General features: G+C 41.4%; 1 protein-coding gene across 5 annotated transcripts in view; it reads left to right on the top strand.

Annotated features, from left to right (window-relative positions):
• GALNT13 (polypeptide N-acetylgalactosaminyltransferase 13) overlaps positions 1 to 27,565 on the top strand; it is a 226,297-nt gene that overhangs the window by 26,184 nt on the left and 172,548 nt on the right. For 4 of the 5 annotated variants that reach the window (XM_087710428.1, XM_087710435.1, XM_087710413.1 and 1 more), the window contains exon 2: positions 5,738 to 5,984. In XM_087710428.1, coding sequence (XP_087566554.1) covers positions 5,843 to 5,984 — 142 coding nt within the window. In that variant the 5' untranslated portion in view covers positions 5,738 to 5,842. Of the gene's footprint in view, positions 1 to 4,563; positions 4,601 to 5,737; positions 5,985 to 27,565 lie in introns of those variants that run through there. The other variant, XM_087710419.1, reaches the window with a different exon arrangement.

Genomic DNA, 27,565 nt, shown 5'->3' with positions numbered 1-27,565 from the left:
AGTTAGCCTATGCTTAAGATCAGGAATGATTTAAATTGTTTAAAGTTAGCTTAGCAAGAAGAAGCTAAGATCAAGGTAGAGATGTTATTAATTTCTTTATTTCTTTTTTCTCAATAGATTTTAGACTGTGTTTGTTAAAAATCCATACCATGTACGGGTTCTGGGAAGTTGGGGGGGGAAGGAGGAGGGGGGGTCGGGGGGTCGGGTGGAGGGAGGGAGGGATACACATTAGGCTAGACACGATGTGTTAGATCTCAATGCAATGTGACTTCACATGTATACTGTTTTTCTCTAATTTTTCTCTTTAAAAATAGGATAAGCCAAATACATTAACATATAGTGGAAATACACTGAGGGGAGGAGGAGTAGGAAAGAAGAAAGATGGGTAGAGAGGGATGGGAGAGAGGGTGGGTGGGAGGCGAAAGGGAAGGGGGGAGCGGATCTGGAGAGAGGAGTGATAGAGGGCGAGGGGAAGTAGGGTAGAGGGGGATGATGGAGGGAAGATAGAAAGTTGGAGGGTGGTGGAAAAAAGAGGTGTATGGAGAACAGAAGAGGTATATTGGGCTTTTATTTTCTGGGGCATTGTCGACAAGAGGAATTGATGCAATTACTGTTTAATACTGTATGGGGTGTACATGTGAGTGTATGAAAATGAAAATGAAAATAAAATATACTAAAACAAAGATGTCTCTGTGGTCATGTGGTCAGCATGACTAAACACTGAAGGCACACAGAATGCTGCTAGCTTCCCACCAAAGGTGGTTCCTTTTTTTCTACTTGCATTTTTTACATGCTTTTGAACTGCTAGGTTGGCAGAAGCTGGGACAAGTAACGGGCGCTCACTCCGTTATGTGGCACTAGGGATTCGAACCACCGAACTTTTGACCTTTCTGATCGCCAAGCTCAGCGTCTTAGCCACTAAGCCACCCTTACAGTTCAATTAAAAGACAGACTATTTTAAGAAGAAGACTGCTGGAAGCCAAGGCCTGTGTATATTAAATCTGTTGTGTAGCAGCCTTTGTATCTTCGGATGCTGGCTCAAAGCCTCTAACACTACAGTGAGAACTAAATTAAAGAGTCATGAACCTAATAGGTTGAATGACGTTTTGAATTTGTTCAGGCACCTTCTAGTCTGCTACATCCTTTCTGTCTAGTATCTTTTCGTCTCTGTTTCTGGAATATATAGCTCTCAATATATTACTTACAGTAAAAATATTACACTGAGAGCATTTCAGATTTCTCACTGAGAGATTTTAAGTTTACTCAGTGTTTAGAAATAGTTAGAAATACTCCTAGAATGTTATAGGGATTTCTTGAATGTAATTGCTTCCATTTCAACCCAGGGCATTATGTAGAATACATGGAATAACTTAATGAAAAGCAGTGGAAGGGGTGGCAAGCTTTCCTTCTACAAACATCTTTGTATTAACGTACCTTAGGATCCAGATCTATATACCTTGAATATTATATATTTCACTAGCTGGATACCAGTGTTTGTGATGAAACTATGTGATTGGGCAATGCAGGAGAAATCCAGTTCACTCTGGTTCAGTCCATTGGTTCAGAGGTGGTCAGTGATTGAAACACATAAGGGAATATCATTCCTGCCACCTTGAGTCTGGAAGCAGTTCCATAGGTGGAAGGCGTAGACATTTTGGTGAGGTACCAACGTTTAGTACTGTAAGGAGTCACCGCTCCTGAGTGAAGGAATGGAACGTCTGCCAGTTTGATCTGAGGTAACAGAATGTGGGGAAACTGGCAGTTGGAACAGAATTATTTTCAGGTGGGGAGGGGGAGTAGAACTCCTTAGAATCAGAGCCAGAGGCGGGTTTCTACCAATTCAGACTGGTTCGAACAAGTGGGTAGTAACTTGGCTGGCCATGCCCCCAAACTGGTTCTATTGACTGCGCCGGTGGCATCGTCATCTTGTTTTTGCTTCACATAGAGTGCATCAAATGTGCATAGCACGCATCAAATGTGCGCGTATCCAAAGCACATCCCTGAGCGAACCAGCAGTAGAAGAAGCTGGAACCCACCCCTGATCAGAGCTTATTAATTATTGTATAAGAAATACTAATGATCTGATGGTCATTTCAAAAAATCCTTTCTTAGCAAGCACCTAGAAGCCAAGAGGAACATACGTGACAAATTTCATGTTTGTAGACTGTACGGTTCTGGAGATTTTGTGATGAGCGAGTGGTATTTGGTTTTTATATAGAGAGATTTTCTTAGATGGCATGAATACTATTTTGAAAGTCTTCACAGCTTTTGCTTGGGTGTCACGATAAGATTGGATATATAATATGAGTTTACACACTCCACTATTCTTGTTGCAGGGGGCAAGTCATGACTGATGTGGAAAATAATCTGTGTGAGATGGGCTGAGACAGATTCTCTCCCAAAACTCAGATAACTATATGTGTAGTAGTTTTTGCCCTAATTGTTACCCACGTAAAGTATTTACACTTGGAGTGCGTATGACATAGTAATGTGTGAGTTTTCTGGATGCTTTTTCCGCTGAGTTTGTTTTAATAAAGGAAAGTCAAGGAGAACAGCAGCCTTGGTTATCAAATAGTGTGCAAGCTGTTGATTCCTCAGGGATAGGTTAAACACCGTCTTTTGTCAAAGTTATCTTAAGATAGTTCCATAAAAAACAGGAAACAGACACACAGCATTCCCCTGATACATAACCACACAGAAATGTGTTTTCACCTTCCAATCAGAGAGGCACACAAACATATCCTTCCCCTCTCTTGCACTGTCTGTCATAACCACCAGCATTTGTACATACATACAACTTTATAGGCCTTCCTTCCTCCGGCTTTCCCCTTGCGCTGACATGAAAAACCCCTTTTTCTAGAAAGGTTAGCAGAGGGAAAATAATTTCTGTTTTCACAATGGGATCTTCCTTACTGCCTAGCATGGGGAAAATCCTAGTTTCTAGTACTGAGTGTCATTTGTCCCATCATGCTTGGGGTGGGCTAGTCTCTGAGCATGTTTGCTAATGTGCTGTAACTGGAGGGAAGAGAGGCCTTAAAGATTAGCAGCTGTTCTAGCAGATACACTCAAAGCTGGACATACAAAACATAGTGTTAAAAAGACTTTTTATGGAAATGAAACTGGGTCCAAAGAAGATAGGAGACAGATAAAGTCCATTTAACCATGGGAGAACTGAGATATGGATTGATCAGTCACATGTTTTAACCAGGAGTAGACAACCTCTGTGGCATTGTTCATCAAAACTGAAAGCCATTTGAAACATTGCATGGAATTAATAGCCCTTAGACTTATCTACCATTTCACAGTGCTTTACAGCCCTCTCTAAGCGGTTTATAGAGTCAGCCTATTGCCCCCAACAATCTGGGTCCTCATTTTACCAACCTCGGAAGGATGTAAGGCTGAGCTAACCTTGAGCCTGGTGAGATTCAAACTGCCAAATTGCAGGCAGCTAGCAGTCAGCAGAAGTAGCCTGCAGTACTGCACTCTAACCACTGCGCCACGATTATAATTTTAATATGTTAAGTGGGAAAATTAACTAGATGGAAATAACCCTATTAACTGTATTTAAGAAATTACCTTTAATAATGCATTATAAAGGAGTTTGTTTTAATTTTTTTGATTTTGTTGGAGTTTATTATATTTTAAATTAAAATTTACTGTATTGCTGTTTTGAGTTTGAATACTGGTAGTCCTCAACTTGCAACAGTTCATTTAGTGACAGTTCAAAGTTAGAACGGCACTGAAAAAAGTGACTCATGATTATTTTTCACACTTATGACCATTGCAACAACCCCATGGTCATGTGATTTACATTTGGATGCCTGACAACTGACTCACATTTATGACGGTTGCAGTGTCCCAGAGTCTTATGATCCTCTTTTGCGACTTCTGACAAAGAAAATTAACAGGGAAACCATACTCACTTAACAACCGTGTTACTAATTCAAGAACTGCAATGATTCACTTAACAAATGTGGCAAGGAAATTCGTAAAACGGCAAAACTCACTTAGCAAATTTCTCACTTAGCAACATAGGTTTTGGGCTCAATCATGGGCATATGTTGGGGACTGCCTGTATATAGAAATGATGACTCCGTGATAAGTCGAGCTCTAAAGAATGAGTGAATGGAAATTTAAATATTTCAATTTTATAAGAAATTCATTTTTCAGTATAACAAAACCATAATTTGGAGATAACCCTGCTTTTTAGGTGTTATCTTATAAATAAATTATATATAGCATCTTTTTATTTTTTAATCAGTTTCAATGTGGCTACTTCTATCACAGTTTTTAAGATAATGATCCTATTAGTCATCCATTTTTCTGACCTATAGTTCCTGGGAATGGCTACCAGGGTTAGGGTTAGGGTTATTTAAAAGTGGTTATTTATTCAGCTTACCAGCTTTGATTCCTCCTATTCATGGTTTCTGAATTTGGGCTTAAAATCTATTGCACTGTGCTTGATTCTTCCAAATGTCCCAATTGTATCCTCATTTTTTCCCCTTCCTGCGTTATGTGGCTCATTGGGGACATTTCTTCAAGATACTTGAAAGAAGCTTGGAATTTCAGCTTGTAAAACTGTTTTTAATACATTGGAAAGGTAAAAGTTTACAAAATTAAAAAATGGTAAAAGTAAATAGAGGAAGCAACCTCCTGCTAGATAATAAATGAAAATGTATGAATTTAAATTTAAAGAAACTCGCACCCAGTATTATGTTCCCCCTTTTTTTCAATATTTTCTCAACGGAGTCATCAAGAGATTAATTGCACCATTATTGACTGATCATAATCAACTGAAACTGAATTACATCGTTGACTTACTTTGGAAAATTGTTTCATATTGTAAAAGTGAAAATGCTACAATAATTGAAGAAAGGTTATGCATAGACCAGACAAGAACCCCCCAAAATGCCAACAGAAAGCGATTTTTTAAGGGGGGGGGACCATGTAATTGCATGTATTATGAAATGAAGTGTGAAACAACATCTATTGTTGCTGATACTCCATGTCTGCCCACTTGAGCATGAATAGCACATCTTTTAGCTGTAGTTAACACCAATGCTATATCATTTATCCATTTTCTTGTAAGTGCTATTGCAACAAGATATTTCACTTGAGAATTCATTAAACCCTCTGTTTACGCTTGCTCGTATTTTTTTTTTTTTGAGCCAGTGTACATTTCTGAAGAGTGCTTTAAAGATACGCATAGTCCGAATTTGGAAAACATCAAAGCAACCACCACTAAAATACACTTGTAATGGAATATGGGAATGACTTGCAAGATTCTCTTTAATGTAACTCTACAGTAAAGTTAATGTTAGTATATCTGGATGCTTTTTGTCTCGACTACTTTGCGAGGCTGACAACTATCTTGCACATCTAAAAGTACATTCTCCCTCCCCCCTCATCTTTACAGTGCATAAAACAAGTGAGGGCGCCTTCTCAGAAATTTGTTACATTCCTATTCCTTCTGCAGACATAGTTGCTCTTCTCTGACTGTTGTTTAGTCTGCTGCTCTTCCTCCTGTCTCCCAAAGCCATTTTCACATACCATTACACACTTCCATTTCATTTTTCTTTCTGAAAATTTGGTATGCATTTCTTGTGTACAAATGGATGACAATAAAAAAATAATAATAAACATGTTTTAAAAGAAAACAGTAGTAGATGAAAATGACTGTGTTTACGAGGTTGTTTACTTGTCAGCTAATTCTAATTTTTCTGCTTTTATTTTTCAGTGGGATGTTTTCATCTGTGCATTCGTGCCAACTTTCTTGGCTTGGATATAGCATCGTATTAGCACCTGCTTTTACTACAGTCTGTAACTAATAACTCAATAAAGGATGAGGAGATTTGCCTACTGCAAAGTGGTCCTTGCCACTTCTCTCATGTGGGTCTTGGTGGATGTGTTTCTCCTTCTGTACTTCAGTGAGTGTAACAAATGCGATGACAAGAAAGAAAGGTCCCTGCTGCCTGCTCTAAGGGGTAAGATAAAACTTGGTGATCACTCTTGATTTAATTTTGATTGTTGGTGAGTAGTGCTAAATGTAATTTGAATGCCTAAGTGAAATACTTAAATTGGAATTATTATCAAGAATAATGTAACAGAAGTCCTTTCAACAAATCCAGCCTAAATGCTGTAAAATGTTTTCCCCATATACGATTAAGCTCAAAAAGATATTCAATGTACTGCAGCTTTCCTCAATCTGATGCTCTTCAGGTGCCTTGGGGCTACAATATTAGAATTCCCAGCCAGTTTACTCACAATCTGTGCGGACTAGAAATTCACAGAATTATACTCTAATGTATCGGGAGAATAGCAAATTGGGGAATGCTGATCTGGGTTATTATCTAAGGCCCTTCCATCTGGCATTTCAGTCAGAAATTCACAAGAGGCTCAAACAGCACTCTTCAACTTGAATTCTAAACAGTAATTCCTCCAGTTAAATTTGAGTGTAAGCACTTGCTACTGTTCATCAAGGGGAGTGTAAATGATTCACAGAACTGTTTTCAGAGAAGAAGTCTTTAAGATGAACTTTAACTTTGCATTTTAAAGATATTGATTAACAAAATAATAGACGTTTTTAAAAGGTTTCATTGGCTGCTAATATTCATTGATTTAATATACATTGTTCATGAACAAAAGCAATATCATTAAAGTATTCAAAACAAATAATCTTTGCTCTAAACATCTGTTTATGGATTTACATACCGGCCATTCTCTTTTTGGTACGCAACATTATGCTCTGAAAAAGAGCAAAAAATAAGAAAGACAAAAAAGTTCAGATAATGGACAGTGCAATGCCTGGAGAGAGAAAAGAAAAGAAAGAATTGGAGAAAAATCACAAAATACAAAGACTTGCAAATAGAAGTAGAATGACTGACAAAAGAAAACAAGGATAGCATCAATAGTAAATTGGCAACTTGGTTGGAATTACAAAACATCTGAAGCATCACTTAAATATTATTGGCATTGACAAAATCGCCACCAGTCAATTGCAAAAAAGCAGCCTTACTTGGAACAGCTGACATCCTTTGATGATACCTCTAACAGCATCAGGCAACAACATCTGCCTGTCCTTAGGACGACTATATCTCTGACTGACTGTGTGTCTAACAGAGTAATTCATTAAATTTGTATGCTGCCTGACTCTCAACAACTTTGGGTTGCTCACAACAATCAAAACAGTAATTAACTAACCATCAAATAATGATTCCAAAGAAATTAAAGACATGAGAATATCAAGATTCCAAATCCAAACCATTCCTGCAAAATACAGTAGCAAATATAAGTTGTGACTATTATGGACTAATTTTAATCATTGTAAAGTAAGCAATCATTCTAATGCACAGCAACCAATTACAGTAAGCAATCATTCCATAAGCCACAAACTGAAGAGGCAGTAAGATTGGTTTGACAAATTAGTCATTGATCAATTGTCCTTCCTAACTTTTTAATATAATTCATAAAAAAAGAGACGGAATGATTCTGAGCCTCAAATTGGATTGGGCTATATCACTTCTAAAAGGTCCTTTTAACTACTTTCGTTTATAAGAGAGAGGAGAAAATGCAACCCATCTCTTTAATGAATAATGGAGATGTCAATGTATTTACTGATTTGTAGACCAAACATGAGAATAAATCATGCTCTACATATACAGTAGCTGCAGCCTTTAGCCTATTTTGCTAAAAGTGGATGTTCCTGATGCATTGCTTTGGAATGAAATGATCGGTTTCTCATTTTTTGAACTGATTCAATCTGCCCAATTGCAAAGGCCAGAGAACCTGATGCAGCAAAAAATATCTCTTTTTCTGGGGAAGGTCAGAAAATATTGTTTTGTTTGTCTGAATCTTTTGAAGAGAAATATTATCACCACACTGAATTAAGCTAGGGCATGAACTGGGTCATGAATGTTATATGATAAATGGTTCATTCAACTTCAGAATTTATTACAGAAATAATTAAATCTGACACTTACAGAATGCAGCACTTCTTATTAAGCCCAGTTCTGTTCTGTGAGCACATGCTGAAATGTGACTTAGTGATATCCATCTGCTGTTTCCAAGTCAATGTTTCAATGATGGTCTACTATTCTGTGCTGGAATTTAGGGCAGATCTCTTTAACCTATTACATATCTAGAAATGTGGCTATACCTGTAAAGAACATTTGTATATAGCTTTGCTGTTTGTAAATAATGTTTGTTGTTTTTGACAATACATTTTTGAACATGCCACGGGATGCATCCCCAAAATATACAGTGACAAACAATTTCCAAATTGTAGGATCCAAACTGGCTCTGTGACCAGGACCAGAGGTTTTGTCTTTAGGAACTTCTCTTTGGAAGTTCCCTGAAGACGGACTCCAGTCCAAGTCCAAAAGCTCAGAAGACAAACCTCTGGTCCCAGTGACCAACTCATATTTGATCCTGCAACCTGTATACATACGGGTATATTCGTCTTCATTCATTATTTCCAAATTCTTCAAAGTACGTTCAATGAGACTTGGGACTTGTACTAGTGAAAAATGAGAAATGCCTTTCTACCAAGTCAAGTGGGCTCCATTTGACTCAGTTTTGTCTATTAGACTGACTGTACTTTTCTGGGAATCTGAATAAGAATGCACGTTGGTCCTCCCATCTACAGGTGCTGCAAGTGTTGATAAAATTTTTGCTCTGACCTTTTCCTATTATTCAGCATTCTGGACTTTAAATTTATTTTACTGGTTGTTCTATTGTAGTTGACCAGCATTGATTTGTTTTCATGTAGTGATAAAGTTTGCAACTTGTATAAATGATGCTCTGCTTAAAATGCACAATGTACAGTATGTTTCACATATGAGAGTTACTTTTGCATTGTTATTTGGGTAGGCAGATTCATGTGTGAATATTGTTTACCTGGTTGTGACTTTATACTGGGGAAAATTCCCTTTGCTTTGCTGAAGCTTCTGAATTGCTTGCAGTCTTACAGTATATTCTGTGTTTTAAATATTAAATGGATGAAAGAAATCATTCGGTAACAGCACATTGATTTACTTGGTCTTTAGGCATAATCTTACAGTGCAATTCCAGACACAGCTACCCATGAGTAAGCCCATTGTTTAAATGTATACTCCAATATGGGATTAAAAGCATCTACAGATACCTGTGCTTCCAAATCCAATAACCCCTAAATTGGGCCCACATTTAACAGATGCAACAAATTCAATTTCCGCTCAGGTATTCTACCAAATAACAGATAAAGTCTCTTTGAATAAAAGTGGTGCTAATAATTCACCTATAATACACTCATATTTTTATACATTTGTATCTAGACCTAAACACCTAAATGGGACAATGTATGCCATTTCTGGAAATATTGCATACTCGGATTTATGGACAGGAGGAATAAATCCTCTTCCCCCAAATTTTCTGTTAACTCATGGTTCAGTTGTAAATTTCAAATAGCTTTCTCTGAGATCTGGAGCAAGCATGTGCATCATTAATCCCTTAATACTTTTAAAGTGCGTGAAAATATATGCGGCATACTATCATTTTTGTTAAGACTTCAGTAAAACGAAGCAGTAATATTTGAAAGATCATGTAGCAAAAACACTTCCTCAGTCTCCCACCTACCACATATTCACTCTGTTAACCTTCCATGTACATACAAGCCATGCTGTTGTCCACTCCAACCTGCTGGTATGTCCCTGGCAGCCTTTCATTATCATTTCATGGGATGCAGATCAATAGTAAAATCAGCACCCTTGTTCTTATGCTACTCTCTTCAGTTTCCGATTTAAACAAGTGACATATTTTTCATGCACAACAAGATCAAAAAGCTTAGCAGAAGTAAGTTCCTGGCAACACATAGAATATTTAGAATTTGAAAAATGTGTTTTGAGTTTCAAATGGATTGTTTTGATGTACCGGAAATGTTCCAGAGTTGTTACCACCATACTACAAATATTGTCTTTTGATACAGCCTTATTTCAGTAAGGTCATTTAAAGCTTAGAGCACTTCCAATAAAGTTTGAGTAGGTGTTTTAAATTTGTCTCCCCTGTCCCTTCACAGCCTGTGTATCATGGATAAAAGTACAGATAGTCCTTGACTTATTACCACAATTGAACGGTCACTAAATGAATGATTGTAAGTCAAGAATTATCTGCAAATATTCATTGTGACCTTATGTTTATGGACTACCCATTGTACTTTGTGTAAAGATGTCCCAAGAATCTTGTGATGTAGTTTGCTTTTGCAGAACTGGCTCTTGCCCTCTTCTACATATATTAAAGATTTAACCATTACTTAATCAATGTGTGGTGTAGGAAGTAAAATTATCTGGATCCCTTTCAGTCTGGATTCAGGCCTGGCTACAGCACGGAAACAGCTTTGGTCGCGCTGATCGATGATCTGTAGAAAGCCAGGGACAGAGGTCATGCCTCCGTCCTAGTGCTTCTTGACCTCTCAGAGGCCTTCGATACCATCGACCATGGTATCCTTCTGCGGCGGTTACGGGAGGTGGGGGTGGGAGGCACCGTTCTTCAGTGGTTCTCCTACCTTTCGGACAGGTTGCAGTCGGTGTTGGTTGGGGGGCAGAGGTCGACCCCTAGGCCCCTGAAATATGGGGTTCCGCAGGGTTCGGTCCTGTCCCCCCTCCTGTTTAACATCTACATGAAGCCGTTGGGCGAGATCATTCAGCGGCACGGGATAAAATACCACCAGTATGAGGACAATACCCAGTTGTATCTGTCCGCCCCGTGCCAACTAAGTGAAGTGGCTGACGTGATATGCCAGTGCCTGGAGGCTGACAGGGTCTGGATGGGGGTAAAGAAGGTTGCGCTCAATCCAGACAAGACTGAGTGGCTGCTGTGTTTCCCTCCCAAAAATTGGCTAAGCATTCCATCACTCAGGCTGGGGGGTAAAAATTTACGCCCCTCAGACAGGGTTCGCAATTTGGGAGTCCTCCTGGACCCACACCTGATCTTAGAACATCATTTGTCGGCTGTGACCAGGGGGGCGTTTGCCCAGGTTCGCCTGGTGCACCAATTGCGTTCCTACCTGAACCGGGAGGCACTCGCAACAGTCACTCATGCCCTTGTGACCTCAAGCCTGGACTACTGCAATGCGCACTACATGGGGCAGCCCTTGAAGAGCATTCGGAGACCTCAGCTCATCCAGAATGCAGCCACGCGAGCGATTGTGGGTGCACCTCGGTACACCCACATTACACCTATCCTCCGCGAGCTGCACTGGTTACCGATTGATCTCCGGATACACTTCAAGGTGCTATTCGTCACTTATAAAGCCCTTCATGGTATTGGACCTGGGTACTTGAGAGACCGCCTGCTGCCAATTACCTCCCAAAGGCCCATTAGATCCCACAGATTAGGCCTCCTCCGGGTTCCATCTACTGGCCAATGTCATCTGGCTACTACCCGGGGGAGGGACTTCTCTGTGGCTGCTCCGGCCCTTTGGAACGAGCTCCCCGCAGAGATCCGGACCCTCACCTCTCTCCAGGCTTTCCAAAAAGCCATTAAAACCTGGCTATGTCGGCAGGCCTGGGGTTGATGAGTTCCCTTCCCCTCTCGAATCGTGTGACTGTTGGTTGTCTTTTAAATTCCCCTGTACCTTTTCTGTTGTAGTTTCTTTGTGTTTACCTTCCCCCCCCCCCTCTTGGGTTTGTGAGCCGCCCAGAGTCCCTCAGGGAATAGGGCGGCATATAAATAAAATAAACCTTCAAACCTTCAAATGTTGGCTCAGAAAACTCTGGTATATTTTTTAAATCTATCAGGACAACCTTATTTGTTTTGTTGTGAACTTATTTGAACAAAACTGGGTTGATCATGTGGTTTAATGAATAATTGTTTTAAGATGATCTGATATATGACCTCAATCCTCTTGGAAGTCAGAGAGATTAAAATTTCCTAATTGGGGTAGAATTATAGCCTCAATTACTCAAAACTTTATCTTAACATTATCTTTGCTAAATAACAAAGATTAAAATGTTTTTCTCATTCCTGGCTGTGAAATCTGAAGCATCTTAGTTTGTTTTTCTTGTCTGTTATGTTTTATGCTGTTAATTAGCAGAGGTTGGATTTGGATGCAAACATGGACTGTTTACCAAATATTACTAAATGCCACCATTACAGTTTTAGCTGCCTGTTTTATAGGCCTCCCATGCTTTCCTGAATTAGCTTTAAAAGAACTTCTACACAGACACACAAATGTAGCTATACAAATGTCCTCACCAGTATCACTTCATCTGCACGAGGCATTGTTATTACATCCTGACCGAGAGATTGGAAATATTCTGTATTTGCTTGGTGCTCTTTCAAAGTGATCTCAACTCTTAAGACATGAAGGCATTAACTATGTCTTATCATAGTTCCCTGGCATTCTCCGGGGAAAATAAAATGTTCATAGTATTTTATCAGGTTAGACAAGTGCAGCATTAAGACTCAGTGATAGACTTGAAAAGAAGTTATTACACCACTGATAAAATTTTATGATCCACTTACAAGGGTGAAAATGAAAATATGTCTTCTCATCCTAGTGAGTGAACACTCTTAGATGTGTTGAAATATTGATTTGTTTGGCTGTTCAAGGTATGAACAAATTGACTACATTCCTCTCTTTGATTGATAGAAACAATGATACTGTAAGTCTTCTGACATTAGAAAATATCAAAGTTAAATAGTTGAAACAAACTCATAAATATACCCAAACTGCATAAGCATATTAAGACATCTAGAGAGTCTTCTGACAAGCCTGCTATTTCTAGTTATCATACCCTGGCTGAAGTTTACCTCAGGACTCCATTTCCCACCCCCTACTGAGCATTTTCTCTAATCCCAGCATCCTGTGATACCGCACATCAAATCAGAACAGAAGGAATTGATATCTCACTGCATCTGATTGAGGTAGATTGTTTTGCAAACACTCTGAGGAATTGCACTTGAAGATCTGCAAGATTTGATGTCTCCCTTACCAGGTGGACCAGACAAGGACCACCACCTGATAAACTAATTGTACTTTATTGCAAAGCTACATTAACAGAATATTGCAAGTCTGAAAGTACAATTCTTCCGCTGTCTACATCTTAAGAAACTAGGAAGGGTCCCCTTTGAGCCACTTGCTTTACCTATTATCCAGCTATGGGCTACGCTCTCTTTTACCTGATTGGTTACTCGGCAGCATCCCTTTGCCACATTTCATTTCAGCACCTTTAGATAGCTATTAAAGAGCAGTGGAAAAGGACCAAAAACAGAGTTTTTAATGGACTAATTACATTGTATTATCACTGAGTGGAACCTCAATCACTAAGGTAGTCCTTAATGATGTCGTAGTTGACTGTAACAAAAATAACTGACAGATCAAGTAGGAAAAGAGGGATATAACTCTCCCCATCCAAGTCCTGACAACAATCTTGCTTGGATCTGAAACTTAGCTGAAAAGGAGTCCAAATGAACCATTTCTAATAGTGGTTTGCAGCTGAAGCAGAGATGGTGTTCAGCAGGTTCTGAGTAGTTCTGGAGAACCGGTAGTGTAAATTTTGACTAGTTAGGAGAACCGGTAAATACCACGTCTGACTGGCCCCATCCCCATCTATTCTCTGCCTCCCGAGTCCCAGCTGATAGGGAGGGAATGGGGATTTTACAGTATCCTTCCCTTGCCATGTCTACCAAGCCACATCCACCAAGCCATGCCCACAGAACCAGTCAGTGACGTGCGGTGAGGTTTATGGCCGGGGAGGCAAGCGGACAAAAGCCGCCCTATGTCTGCCAGCGCTGGGGCTTCTGCGGGGTGTTTGGAAAGCCACGCCAAAGCACCAGCGCGGCTTTCCAAAAGCCGCCCCCGAAGCCCTGCATCGGGGCTTCGGGGGAGGCTTTTGGAAAGCCGCACTGGGGCTTTGGCTTGGTTTTTCGAAAGCCCCGCAGAAGCCCCGGTGCAGCTTTCCGAAAGCCGCCCCAGAAGCCCTGATGCGTCCCGATGTCCGCCATAGAGCGGGATGTGTCCTGCCTGTATGGCGGACACAGCGGCGGGGCTTCGGTGGGGCTTCGGGGGCCACCTGAGTGGCCATGAACCCCCTCCCCAGCCAGCCAGCCCATCGACCCCTCCACCCGACCTACTCTGGCTGGCCAGCCAGCACAAAGCCTCACTGCTCTTCTCCTTCTCCTTCTCCCTGCTCAAGTGGCGGCGGGCTTCGACGGGGCTTTGGGGGCCACCTGAGTGGCCATTATCCCCCCTCCCCAGCCAGCCAGCCAGCCAGACCACCCACCCCCGCCCAACCTACTCCCCGCCTGGCCGGCCAGCCGGCCGGCATAAAGCCTCGCCGCTCTTCTCCTCCTTCTCCTCCTCTTTCTCCCTGCTCAAATGGTGGCAGGCTTCGGCAGGGCTTCAGGGGCTACCTGAGCGGCCATGATCCCCCCTCCCCAGCCAGTCAGCCCACCCCCCCCCCCACAAAAGAAAGAAAGCACCATTCCCCCAGCAGAGGCGGGTAAAAGACTCGCCTCTGCTGGAGGGCTGCCCCTCTCTTCTCAAACAAATTGAGAGTTTGTTTGAGTGAAGTGAAGAAACAAACACATGCACACACACACATACAAATTACAATAAAAAATTACAAATTACAATAATTTTGAATTCCTCCCCCCTCCCTCTGACCCACATACCTTTTTCAGCTGTGTCACAGAGGATTTCAACTCTGCTCTTGTCTACCATGATGAAAATGTAAAAATATAAAAAGAAAAAGGCAAGAGCTGCTGAAGTCAGGCTGGGTTAGCTGCTGCCAGAGCCTCCAATGGATGACTCTGCTTAACTGTTTAAAAAAAGCCTCCTAAAAAAGTGCCCTCTACAGGAGGAGGCGAGAGAACCACGTGCCTCATCTACATAAGGAATTTTTCGGCTTTTAACCCTTGCTTAACTCTGCTCAAGTGATCATAAAGATAGACTAAATGAGGCACGTGGTTCTCTCGCCTCCTCCTGCAGAGGGCACTTTTTAAAGAGGCTTTTTTAAACAGTTAAGCACTAAGCAGAGTCATCCACTGTGACTCTGGCAGCAACTACCTCAGCCTTTTTCCTTTTAATTTTTCTTTTCTTTTCATGATGACAGTGGTGAGGCCCTGCCTCCCCTGACTGCATGGCACTGGAACCAGTAGTAAACAATTTTTGAATCCACCACTGAGCTGAAGCCTTACCATGAGCTCAACAGATTTCTGGAAAAAGAAAGGTTGGGACTGAGTGATATTTATAACTCAGTCCTGGGTTCAGGCAAGATTGCTTAAGAATGGAACAGCAGATTCTCCTTCAAAGCTGCAACATCATCCTTGCTCAAAGAGAGGTGTTGATATCTAGATCTAGTTTGTCTGTCCCCCCCCTATGAAGTAGCCAGGAGAGACATGGATCAGGGTGACAAGTCCTCCCTCTCCTCCTTCACTAAAAGGAAATTTATTTCCCTAAATAAGAACCAATCAACAGTTTGTCAATGCAATGAGAAGTAGGAATACATCATTAAGGGGTGTGGACCAAACATGAACTTATGCAGCTAGTTCTCGACTTACAACAGTTCATTTAATGACCAAAGTTACAACAACACTGAAAAAAGTGACTTATGACAATTTTTTTTACACTTATGACCATTGCAGCATCCCTACAGTTGTATGATTTATATTTGGATGCTTGGCAACTGACTCACATTTATGACGGTTGCGGTGTCTCGTGTCATGTGATTTCCTTTTGCAACCTTTCTGACAAGCAAAGTCAACGGGGAAACTAGATTCTCTTAACAACCATGTTACTAATTTAAGAACTGCAGTGATTCACTTAACAAATGGTAAGTGAAAAAATGTTGTAAAAGAAGGCAAAACTCACTTAATCAATTTCTCACTTAGCACATACATTTTGGACTCAATTGTGGTAAGTTGAGGACTACCTGTAACTATAATTTGGTAAGACTCATCTTTGGATTTCCTGCACTGATATTTTAGGCATTTCTAATACTTCATCTCCTGGGGTTTTCCAATTAACTAGGATATACCCTAGTATTGGGCCACAAAGAGTGGCTATTTGGAGCAATCTTGTCAAGAGCCCAATTTGCCTCCTGTTGCCAAAGGTTAACAAGGCCCTCAATTGCACTGCTTGTGATATCATTGGGGAAAGTCTCAAGTGTATTCAGGAAATACATCAGATCAAGCATGAAGGTGAGCCCTAGTGTAGGTCTAACCCTGCAGAAATCCTGAATGGCAATTAAACTTAACTGGATCAAAAGTGGTCCTAGCATAGTACCAAACTGGACTTTATTCTCTCCATATTGAAACCACCACATTACTATTTGAAGGTGAATATGTGGTCTAACAAGGAACGTGGTGGCTTAGTGGCTAAGACACTGAGCTTGTCAACCAGAAAGGTCCGCAGTTTGAATCCCTAGAGCTGTGTAATGGAGTGAGCTCCTGTTACTTGTCCCAGCTTCTGCCAACCTAGCAGTTCGAAAGCATGTAAAAATACAAGTAGAAAAAACCACCTTTGGTGGGAAGGTAACAGCATTCCCTGCACCTTCGGCACGTAGTCATGCTGGCCACATGACCAGAGAGATACCTTTGGACAGCAATGGCTCTTCGGCTTTGAAACGGAGATGAGCACTGCCCCCTAGAGTCGTGAACGACTAGCACATATGTGTGAGGGGAATCTTTGCTTTTTATGTGGTTAACATATGATTTCCTGCATTTGTCGTATACTAGAATAATGGTGGCCATGAACCTTTGGTTTTCTGCGATTCCTACAAGATGGGCCAGATAAAGAAATAGGCTCCATGGAAGACTAAAAACTACTTTTATTTAGATTAAGTATAATAACACGATCTTGATATCTGATTGTGCTGCCTCTCCTCTGTTTTTTATATTCATGTGAATTTGGAGGAGTATCTGTCTGACTTGGAGACATTTATTTAAACCCCCCCCCCCCCAATCATTTGGACCTATGCAATATATTTTCCTTTATTTTGCTTTGGCAATGAATCTTCCCTCTCTCCAACGTCATCTTTTTTATTTTCTGCACTTTCCCAGGTCCACACCCAAACCATGAATGTTGAAGTCACTCAACGTTATATGCATAATGATGCCAGCATTCACCAGAGAACAATCTAACTGAGCAACAGCATATTCATTACAGCAGAAATACACCCAGCCTGTCTTTACAGCCCAATTAAACATCTCTGCACTCATATACCTCACCATCTCAGAATGAAGTACTTCAGGGACTGATAAATTTTGAAATGACATTGGATATGGATTTGTTTCAAGATTCTGTATAAATTGTAAAGACATTTTGTCAGTAGAATAGTGGGATGTTGTTAATTTAAAATGTTATACTCAAATACAGTTGAGTTACAGATGAGCCGTGCTTAATGACCCTAATTATGACCAGCAATTCCACCTCTGAGCGAAACAGTCACTAAGTAAGAAATCATGTGACTGCGACTGTGCTTTTTGGGCGGAAAGAGACACTTTTACTCTGTTTCACACCTTTGGCTTTTGTTTGCCATCTAACAATTTGGAATGCTCAATTCTTTATTGTTTTGTACACATTGAAAGCAACATGGCCATTCCATAGCCTGGGGTGGAAGCCACCGAACAAGTATATAGTACTCTCTTGAAATCTTCCTCTCCAATCTCTGTGCTCTGCGAGGAGAGGGGAAAAAAAACAAGCAATTTCTATAGGCAGTCTCTCTTTTGCCAGACTCTTTTCCACTGCCAGTGTGATCATATTGTTCTCAATGTATACAAGTGCAGAAAGCTTACTCTCTTGAAATTCATCTCCAATCTCTCTCTGCTCCGTGGGAAGGGTGTGTGTGTGATTGGTAAGTGAGGACTACCTGTACTTTATTTTGTTTGTTTATAGAATTTATAAACTGGCTCTAGGTGGTGAAGATGAACAATTAAATTTCTGGAAGATGAGTTATTTCAAACTTCAGATCATTCTGCTTGAATATTTTTGTGGAGTGTTTCATGTAGATACGGGTGTATATGTGTTTTTAAACATGTTTAATAGATTCAAGTTTCTCATTTGCTTTGCATAAAATTGATTTGTTGATTCTTTGATTGCTTAATATATTGCATTCTCTTGCTTCATCACTTATCAATCAAAGGTGTGAAATAATTTCTTTAGGTGGAAGACTTTTCTGTATGTCATAGGTCCTATCTGTAATATACAGATAAACATAGATTGCTTGCAGGGATATTTGTGATGCAGGGTGAGTTAGACTGAAGAAAATAGCATGTCACTTTAGGCATGTTTGCTATGTTGTCAACGAGCCATTAGGACACACAGCTGGAACCCATCTAGGCCAATCTGCTAGGGCCAATTGATTCTTGGAGGAATTGCTTTCAATCTTAAATCATTTTCCTTGCCTATTAGCATAAGACATATAATATGGTCTTGTGCATGCACTCATCCATGGTTTTCTGGAGTGAGTGAAACCACCAGAGCGGCGGAGAGGGGCGTGCAGCCTCTGAAGCCTCAGAGAGCCTCCACAGCAGCTCTAGAGTGAGCCAATCACGGCTTTCCGCATCAGGACAGGTTGCACGGACAGAGGTGAAGATCCACTTCTGGACTCCGGATGGAATTTCTCTCCCTCCCTCTGAATTTCTTTCACACGTTCCCTCCTGCCAAATGCATAGAGAAGCACAAGCAGATGTGCCAAGCTATCCAACATCTGCTTGATATAGTGGCAGTTGATCTGGTTCCCCCAGACCAGGTGGGCTGGGGTTTCTATTCAAACCTTTTTCTTATGCCAAAGTTCTGAATTTAAAGCTTTTAAACCAGCTTTTGGTCTACAGACATTTTAAGATGGCCTCTCTCAAGTCTATCTTGGCAGGGATGCGTGAGGGAGATTATATGGCCTCCATTGACCTCACAAAGGCCTAGCTACATATTCCCATCCTCCCTAAGTATAGACGATTCCTTAGATTCTCCTACTTAGGGATGCACTATCAATATAGGGTCCTGCCGTTTGGGTTGGCTTTGGCTCCCAGATATTTCACCAAGGTGTTAGTGGTAGTTGCTGCCCACCTTCAGGGAGGTTCTCATCAGACTACAATGCTACCTGGATGATATCCTCATCCAGGGGGGTGTCATTTCTCCAAACGAAGACGGACCTTCAACAGGTCAGCGACAGTCTCCAGAATTTAGTTTTTTTTGTTAACTTTGAAAAGAGTACCCCTACCCCAGCCACTAGGATTTTTCACCTAGGGGCAGTTATAGATTCCCGTTTGGCCTGTTTTCCTTTCCCTGGATCACAGATCCAGTTTGTTAGTTAAGCAGATTTGTAGGGATCGTTGTCTTTCCATAGCCCTTCTCTCCAGCTTGCTGGTGAAGCTCATCTCCTGTATCGGGGTGGACCGTTGGCATGGCTGCATGCCAGGATTCTCCAATGGAGATTACTCCCATACCAGAGGTCCAATTCCAGCAACTCGAAGCTCAAGGTGCCAGCTACACTGTAGGTACTGATGTCCCTCAAATGGTGGAGATCCTCAGCCTTGCTCAAGGAATGCGAATTCAGGGAACAGGAGCAGCTCTTCCTGACAACAGACACCAGTCTGTTTGGTTGGGGGGCAACCCTGGACTCTCAGCTGGTGCAGGGCCGGTGGTCATGGAGCAGCACAACATAAATTGGCTGGATCTTTGGGCGGTCCATCTAGCCCTATAACATTTTCAAGCCACGGTTGAGGGTCACTATGTCCTCATCTTAATCAACAATGTTGCAGCAAAGGCTCACATAAATCGGCAAGGCGGCACACACTCCAGGGTGCTACACAATGAGGCAATGTTGCTTGGGCTTTGGGCAGAGAAACATCTACATTCCATCTGAGCAGAGCACATCACCAGCATCGACAATCACCAAGCTGACTGGCTGAGTCAGGAGATAGTAGACAATGGGGAGTGGAGCCTCTCCAGGGAGCTCTTCCTGAGGATTTGCCAGAGGTTCGAGAGGCCGGTGGTGGACCTGTTCACCACTCGGTCCAACGTGCAGGTCCCTTGTTTTTTTCTCTGGTTTCCAGCTCGGGGAACAGAGGGGGTCAACATCCTTCAGATGAGATGGCCAGTTGGGCTATTGTACACTTTTCCACCCCTCCCTCTCCTTCCTGGGGTCATTCAGAAGGTAGTCAAGGAATGGGCAGAGGTCATCCTAGTGGCTCAGCACTGGCCCAGGAGGGCCCGGTTCGCAGATCTCATGGGCCTATCAGTAGGGAGACCATTGAGGATTGCAAGGGGGGAGATTGAGTTACATCAGGGGATACTGGTTCACCCGGAACTGCACTGGCTTCAACTAGCTGTTTGGAGATTGAGCGGGAGCACCTGACGGGGGGCCATCTGTCCCATCGGGTGATTAGGACTATTGAGGCTTCGCGCAGGTGGTCAACGAACACAATTTATGATTCCACCTGTGCCATCTTCGTGGCTTGGTGTCAGTCTGCCCACATAGTCCCTACCAGGGCCATGGTTCCGCAGGTCCTGGTTTTCATCCAGGAGGGCTTGGACAAAGGCCTTTCCCATGCCACAGTGAAGAGGCTGCGCTTACCACAGTGGTTCAGGGTGAAAGTCAAGTTCCACTTACCCAATTGCCGATAGTTTAGAAGTTCCTCAAGGGGGTGGTGCATTTGCATCCCCCTCCAGTTCACAGGTTTCCTATGTGGAACCTTTCTACAGTGCTGGCAGGCCCTTATGGCCGAGCCCTTCAAACCATTGTGAACAATTAGTCGGAAGCTGTTCGCCTGTAAGATTGTGTTCTTGGTGACGATTACTTCAGCTAGGCATATGTCCAAACTGGGGGCGCTTTCCTCCAGGGAGGACTTTTGTGTGTTTCACTGCAACAGAGTCGTGCTGTGCCTTGATCCAGTATTCCTGCTTAAAGTAAACTATCTTCCACCGTTCGCAGGAAGTTATTGCCTGTGCCAGCTGTATCACAGCACATTCCACGAGAAGTGCAGCCACATCAATGGCCTGGGCTACTCAGGCTCCAAAAATGATATTTGCAGGGCAGTGATGTGGGCCTGCCTGTCGCCACTCATCTGACACTACAGGTTGGATGTCTTCGTGTCCTGTGATGCAGCGTTCGGGTGCAGGGTCTTACAACAGGTCCTGTCGGATCGGTAAATGCCCGCCCTATGGGACGGTAACATGAATATGTCCCACTACTGGACCATCCTGCAACTTACTCTGGAAAATGACAGTTGGTCTTACCTGAACTGTGATTTTAGGAATTGTTGCAGGATGGTCCAGTTTCTGCCCTAGGATTAAGTAGATAGTGTTATGGGTGGATGTGTCTCCTTTGTGACTTGTTTTCATGGTCTTGGGAGTGCACGCTTTGTTGAAACTGGAGTCAGAAGGGAGGAGCACAGAGGCGTGGCTTCAGCTTCAACCCAGTCTCGAGGCCAATTGGACATGACAATGCCACTAACTGGACCATCCTGCAACAACTCCTAAAATCACAGTTCAGGTAACACCAACTGTCATTATATCTGCCTTTGTAGGACACTACAAAGCAGTTAACTATAAGAATGGCTTTTCAGGAGGTTGATGGGTAACCAGGTCTAAGCAGTGCAGACAGGACTGATTCAACAAGTGGTCATTTCTTGCTATAGTATGTTGGCGGCTTAGGGGATGGGAGAATCAGAGCAAATTTTGTCCCCTCCTAATCTGTACTATTGATCTATTAAGTGTGGTTATTTATATGTTTTAATGTTTGTACTTCAGTCCTAGTGGATTCTAAGTGGTGATAATAAATAGTAAATTAGAATGTACTTTAAAACTACAAATATTATATATATATAAGCACATTAGTGGTGGGTTCTGGATCCTGGTGCAACTGGTACGGTGCAATGGGGCCCAGCGTCCCCCGCATGCAGCACACATACACACGTGGGCATGTGTTCTTACCTCCATGACATCTCAGCTGTTCGGTGGAGCGTTGCGCAGGTACCATACACTCCGTGCTCTGAAGAGCTCAAAATACAGGTAAGGAGCTCGGAAGGGTGGGTGGGCCCTCCGAAGCACCGTACCGAAACAGTACCCGGTGCTCCCCGCAGGCACCGGTACACCCATACCAGAGCGTACCACCTGCAACCCATCACTGAAGCACATCTGTGTTAGAAAAAAATGAATATCTACGGTTCCAAGATCTGAAGGACACATGGCTATGTCCCTTCACAAAAAGTATTCTAGGACAACACTGATGACTGTTTTTAGGAGCTCTCCAATTGTGGTATTTGGATATAAACTTATTGATGTTTTGGGAAAATTGCTATAAAAATGCTAAATCCTTGGTGGAATGGCTTTTGTGTTGGTCCATTTGTATACACATACATAGACAGACAAGTATCTCTGGAGATGCCAAGAATACTTCGCATACTTCAGATTGAGTTGTGAGAAAGTCCAAGGTAGAGTCAAGGAGGATCATCAGCAAATTTGATCAATACATATTAGAAGAAAAAGGATTTGACTCAAGTTGAGGATGTTCCTGGATTTAAATGGTTATGGAGCCTTGAATTTGGATATGCCCTGGATTTATTTTGTCAATTGACAATTGTTTTAAGTTATGTTTGAATAAACAGAGGCATGCAGCTCAAAAAAGTTAGCACACACTTTATCTCAGCTTGATCCATTCTATATTCTAGAGGCAGGATCAAGGACTTAGGTGACCTTCCTAACCAAGGGACAGCCATCATTTAGATTATTTTAAGAACTTAAATTCATGTATCACATTTCTAAGCATTTATATGTGGCTTTGCTTCAGCTGTGTGGAGCTTGAATTGATACAGTATGTGGTGCTACAAAGAGTGCTGTTAGTGATCATTATTCTTTGTTTGCTGGGAGGACAAATGCATTCTTTTAAGGTATGCAGTTTCTCAGAAATAAGAAATATTTAAGGATACCTTACGGAAAGATGATGCAGACTGGCAGTTTTTCTATTTTGGTATTTGGATAATTCTGTTCATCTTGTGCAAAATTTATGGTATCATTTATAACTTATAACTTCTGAGAGACAAATAAAGTTCATGCCTTTCAGAATCCATTTGTGTGTGAATGTCTCTGTGTATGTGTCTTTGGATTTCTTTGTTTGAGTTCATCTTGGCTAATCTGAAGAATCTTTACCACTCTGTTTTAAAGTTTGGTGCTGGGTGCATATCACTTAAAATATTATTTTATATTACAGAATTTCTAGAAAACATTTCTTAGGTTGTATTTTCCTTCATTGTGGTTGCTTAACCTTTTATCATGCCTGTAAGGTCTAGGCTGCAAAAACTGAGATAATCAATGACAGCAAAGAGATTTTTTTAAAAAGCACTTAAAAGCCATCTGGTGATCATCTAGAGCATGGATGTCAAACTAGCCGTGTCATGTTGCTGTTACGCAACATTTCACAATGTTTTCCCCATTCACAGAGCTGTGGTGGTGGGTGTGGCCTGCACGTGACACCCCTGAGCTATGGAACTATGGCCCTTTTATGACTTGTGGACTTCAACTCCTAGAATTCCTAGCTATGCTGGCTCGGGAATTCTGAGAGTTGAAGTCCATGAGTCATAAAAGGGTCATAGTTCCACATCTCTGATCTAGATGTATGTAGCTCCACTAGTGTGGTTCTACTTGAATAAAAATTCATAAAATCAGAAGCCTGATCCCCCCCCCCCACCAGTTTTCTGCATGGGCCAAAGTGCAGCCTTCTTTAATTCATTGTTATATTGGCATATTATTGATGCTAGTTCATTTTGTGATGTTTTTTATTGTTTTGCTTATAACTGTACATACATATCAAACAGTGGTGGGTTTCAAAAATTGTTGGAACCTGCTCTGTGGGTGTGGCCTCCTTTGTGGGAGTGGCTTGCCACCCATGTGACTGGATGGGAGTGGCTTGCCCATGTGACTGGATGGGAGTGGCTTGCTGCCCATGTGACCAGATGGGAGTGGCTTGCCGCCCATGTGACCGGATATGAAATTATGAATTAGTACTTAGGTTGGTCCAAGTAGCTATTCAGAAGTTAGTGGTTAGAAGCAATCGTAAAGCAAGATATGGAATTAAAACCAGATATATTTTGTTGGCTATTTGAAAGGGAGTATAACATATATTTAATTTAACACATGTTAGCAGCTGCTGGAATTGTGTTTGCACAACAGTGGAAAAACAGAGATATGTAAATGAATAAATATTACAATGTGCAGGAATAAATAAATTGACAATTAAAATCAAGAAGGCTTTGAATACTTTTTCACGTGGTATTGGTTTTAGCAATTGCCAACTAACGGAAACAGAAATTAGAAATTCAAAAGTATGAAAGAAAACACCAATTATGTAAGGAAAGGTCCCTAAAATGTATAAGTAAATATTACTAGATCATTATTAATGCGTAGATAACTGCGGGACATTACACACCTACCCACACTCACACAAAAACTATGACAGTGCCAGGAAAACACCAAAAAATAAGAATCCCCCCCAAAAGACTGCCAATGAAACCAGTTTTTTTCCTAACCATCAACCACCTCAGAAGTACCTAAACAACGAGGGTGAAACACACTAAATCTGGCAAAGCTGCCTTGCATCATCCTGGCCTGTCCATAGAAAAGCAGCCACTTTGAGACACATAAACCTGGTCTGAACACTTAAAAGCAACATATTGCATTTGCAAAAAGGAATAACATTTCTTGTAGTAAATATATTTTATAAACAATTAAAAAATAAAATTCCCCCCAAAATAATAAAAAAATATCTATAAATAAAATAAATCCTTAAAAAACATTGTTAAGTATTCCACCAGCAATAATTTATAGTATAACTATTTTAAGGTATTGTACCAGCCATAGTATACTGTAACCATTATTCCAATCCACCAGTAATAATTTACTCTGTAACCATTTCAAACTATTCCACACACAATAATTTAAAATGAAACCATTAAAAATATTCCATACACAATAAATTACAATAAAACTATTTAAAAAAAATTCTATGCACAATACATTTCAAAGTATTGAGTATAGAATTTTTAAAAATGGTTTATTTTAATTTATTTTGGATACAATCTTTTTTAAAATAATCTAAGACAATTTAAAAAAAGAATCCACACACAATAAATTGAAGTAAACCATTTGAAAACATTCTACATTCAATACTTTTTAAGTAAAACTATTTTAAAAAATTCTATGCACAATAAATAAAATATTATTTTAAAATACATTAAAAAATAAAAGAAAAAAACGGGGTCACTTACCAGCAGGCAGAATCAGCAGCACTCTGATGCGATGGATCCTTGTCGCGATGGATGGAAGCAACAGGGAGCAGGCAGGCAGAGAGGCAGCAGGAACAGGTAAGACACTAAGCAGGTCGCCTGGCAGGCTTAGCCAGCCAGGCGAGGCTGGAGAGGGGGGGCGGGGGAGAAAGCTAGGCCACCACGGCTACCGCCAGCCCGAGGCTTTTGCTAGGGAAGGCCTGAAGGCCTTCCCTTGCGAAAGCTAGGCCGCCTTCACCGCCAGCCCGCGGCTTTCGCTAGGGAAGACCTGAAGGCCTTCCCTTGCGAAAGCTAGGCCGCCGCAGCTACCACCAGCCCGCGGCTTTCACTAGGAAAGGCCTAAAGGCCTTCCCTTGCGAAAGGTAGGCTGCCACCGCCCCCCACCCACCTTTGGCCACCCACCCGCCTTTGGCCCCATGACTCCAGCCAATCAGTGAGCGGCAGGCTGGGCTGGCTTAATGTGGATGGGCGGGGGAGCGAGCGAGTGAGCTGCAACATGGCGGCAAGGGCGCTTTGCAGCGACAGGGGCCAGGACCGGTACTGGCATTCCTGGAAGTTAATTACTTCTGGGTTCACTGACCAACCAGTTCGCAAGGACCACCGCGGACGGGTAGGAACCCATCGCTGGTATCAAATAAAAAAATTAGAAGAAGTACTACAGTACAAGTAGTTGCATAACCATCTTGCCATACTATATGTGTCAAAAAAGAGTTTGCTAGAAGGCTTGTTCCACATCTATAAGTAAATGCTGCAGGGATATTTTAAACATGTTCAGATTTAGCTCATTTCAGATAATAGGGCTGATGGCTATTGCTTTAAGAGGGAAATAGCTATCAAGTTGTAATTTGCAGTGTAGTAATTTGTTGCTTATGGGTAGCATTGTCATGATTGGATGATTGTAATTAAACTTGCCCCTAAACTTTCCAGGAAGGAAAGTGTAAGTTCTTCAAAGTGGGTGTACAATGTTCTCTTTCCTCCTGGCTTAAAATCAGATGTGTGAATTGGTGCCACACTTTTGCTCAGGAGAAAAAAGCATCCAGCAAGGATAAAAAACCATAAATTAACAATTTTAAATGACCTGTACTATATAACAATATAACAGCAGTGAAAAACAGAATAGAACAGAAATAAATTATTCAAAAACCAGAGACTGCTGAAACTCACTTCAGTGTAACAGCAATTCGCAGCCCAAATGCTCTGAAAAGCTAAAGCCTCACCAACTTGCAGAAGGCTATAATTAGAGAAGAGATGAAGCAGCCTACTCTTTTGAAAAAGTTGAATTCCCCTAAAAACTAGTTAAGTTCAGCTGCTGCAGTGACTTTTTTCTTAGTTTCAATTAAGCATATTTCTTGGGTATTCAGAAACTCCCTAAATGTGAATGGGAAAAGGTGACCTTTCAAATGTATCTTGGTCTCTAATCATTCATTTCAGGGTTGACTCAGCCTTCCATCCTTCCGAGGTGGGTAAAATGAGGACCCAGATTGTTGGGGGCAATATGCTGACTCCCTGTAAATCGCTTAGAGAGGGCTGAAAGCCCTATGAAGCGGTATATAAGTCTACTGCTATTGCTATTATTCAGGTAATTTAAAAAATCAGTATGTACTTTGGGTTATGCCTCAAAGATAACGTGCTTGTTTATATTTCATGTTTCTAGACCACTTCAAGGAGGGGCTCTGGAGAGGGGATAGGAAGACCATGCAGGCATTCCAACTGAAACTGCCCTCATTTCTGGCATAAGGAGGCCCTTTCCCCCTTGTTTCACAATCAGAATGTTTTGGCATTTATTTTGGTGATGATTTTGAATAAACTTCATTGTCCTGAGTGATAGAGTGCTATTTCCTATGTGATATAGTTGCACAAATCTCCCATGTTTTATAGTTTCCCTGTTTCTAATTCTGAAAATTAGAATTAGAAGTCTTAAAGTTGCCAAGTTTGGGAAACCACTGAGATAGATGATAGTGTGATTAATGATGAGTTTTTTTACATGCCGGTGGAACTTGGTCTCCTTGTAACTAAAACACACTGAAAAGAGCTTGCACGTATGAAGTTTTCTCTGGGATTTATGTGAAATATTTTGAATTATCAGTTTTGCAGAGTGACATGTTTTCATGAACAAAACCCAAAGCACTGTATGATTAAAAGCAAAACCACAGATTCTGTGTGAATGTACACGTTGAGGAGAAAGTAATACAGAAGATGGATTTAGGAATATGCCTGCAAAGCCATCCTTGATTTCTGTACAGTTAAGATTTTATTTGTTTGGGCCATTACCCACATGAAAATTGAAAATAAAGATTAGATATCAAAA

The sequence above is a fragment of the Thamnophis sirtalis genome, unplaced genomic scaffold, assembly GCF_051295495.1.
Source record: "Thamnophis sirtalis isolate CommonGarterSnake01/CBP01778 unplaced genomic scaffold, rThaSir2_p1.2 scaffold_1, whole genome shotgun sequence".
Lineage (NCBI taxonomy): Eukaryota > Metazoa > Chordata > Lepidosauria > Squamata > Natricidae > Thamnophis > Thamnophis sirtalis.
Note: the sequence above shows the minus strand (reverse complement) of the source record. Positions and strands in the feature narration are given on the sequence as shown.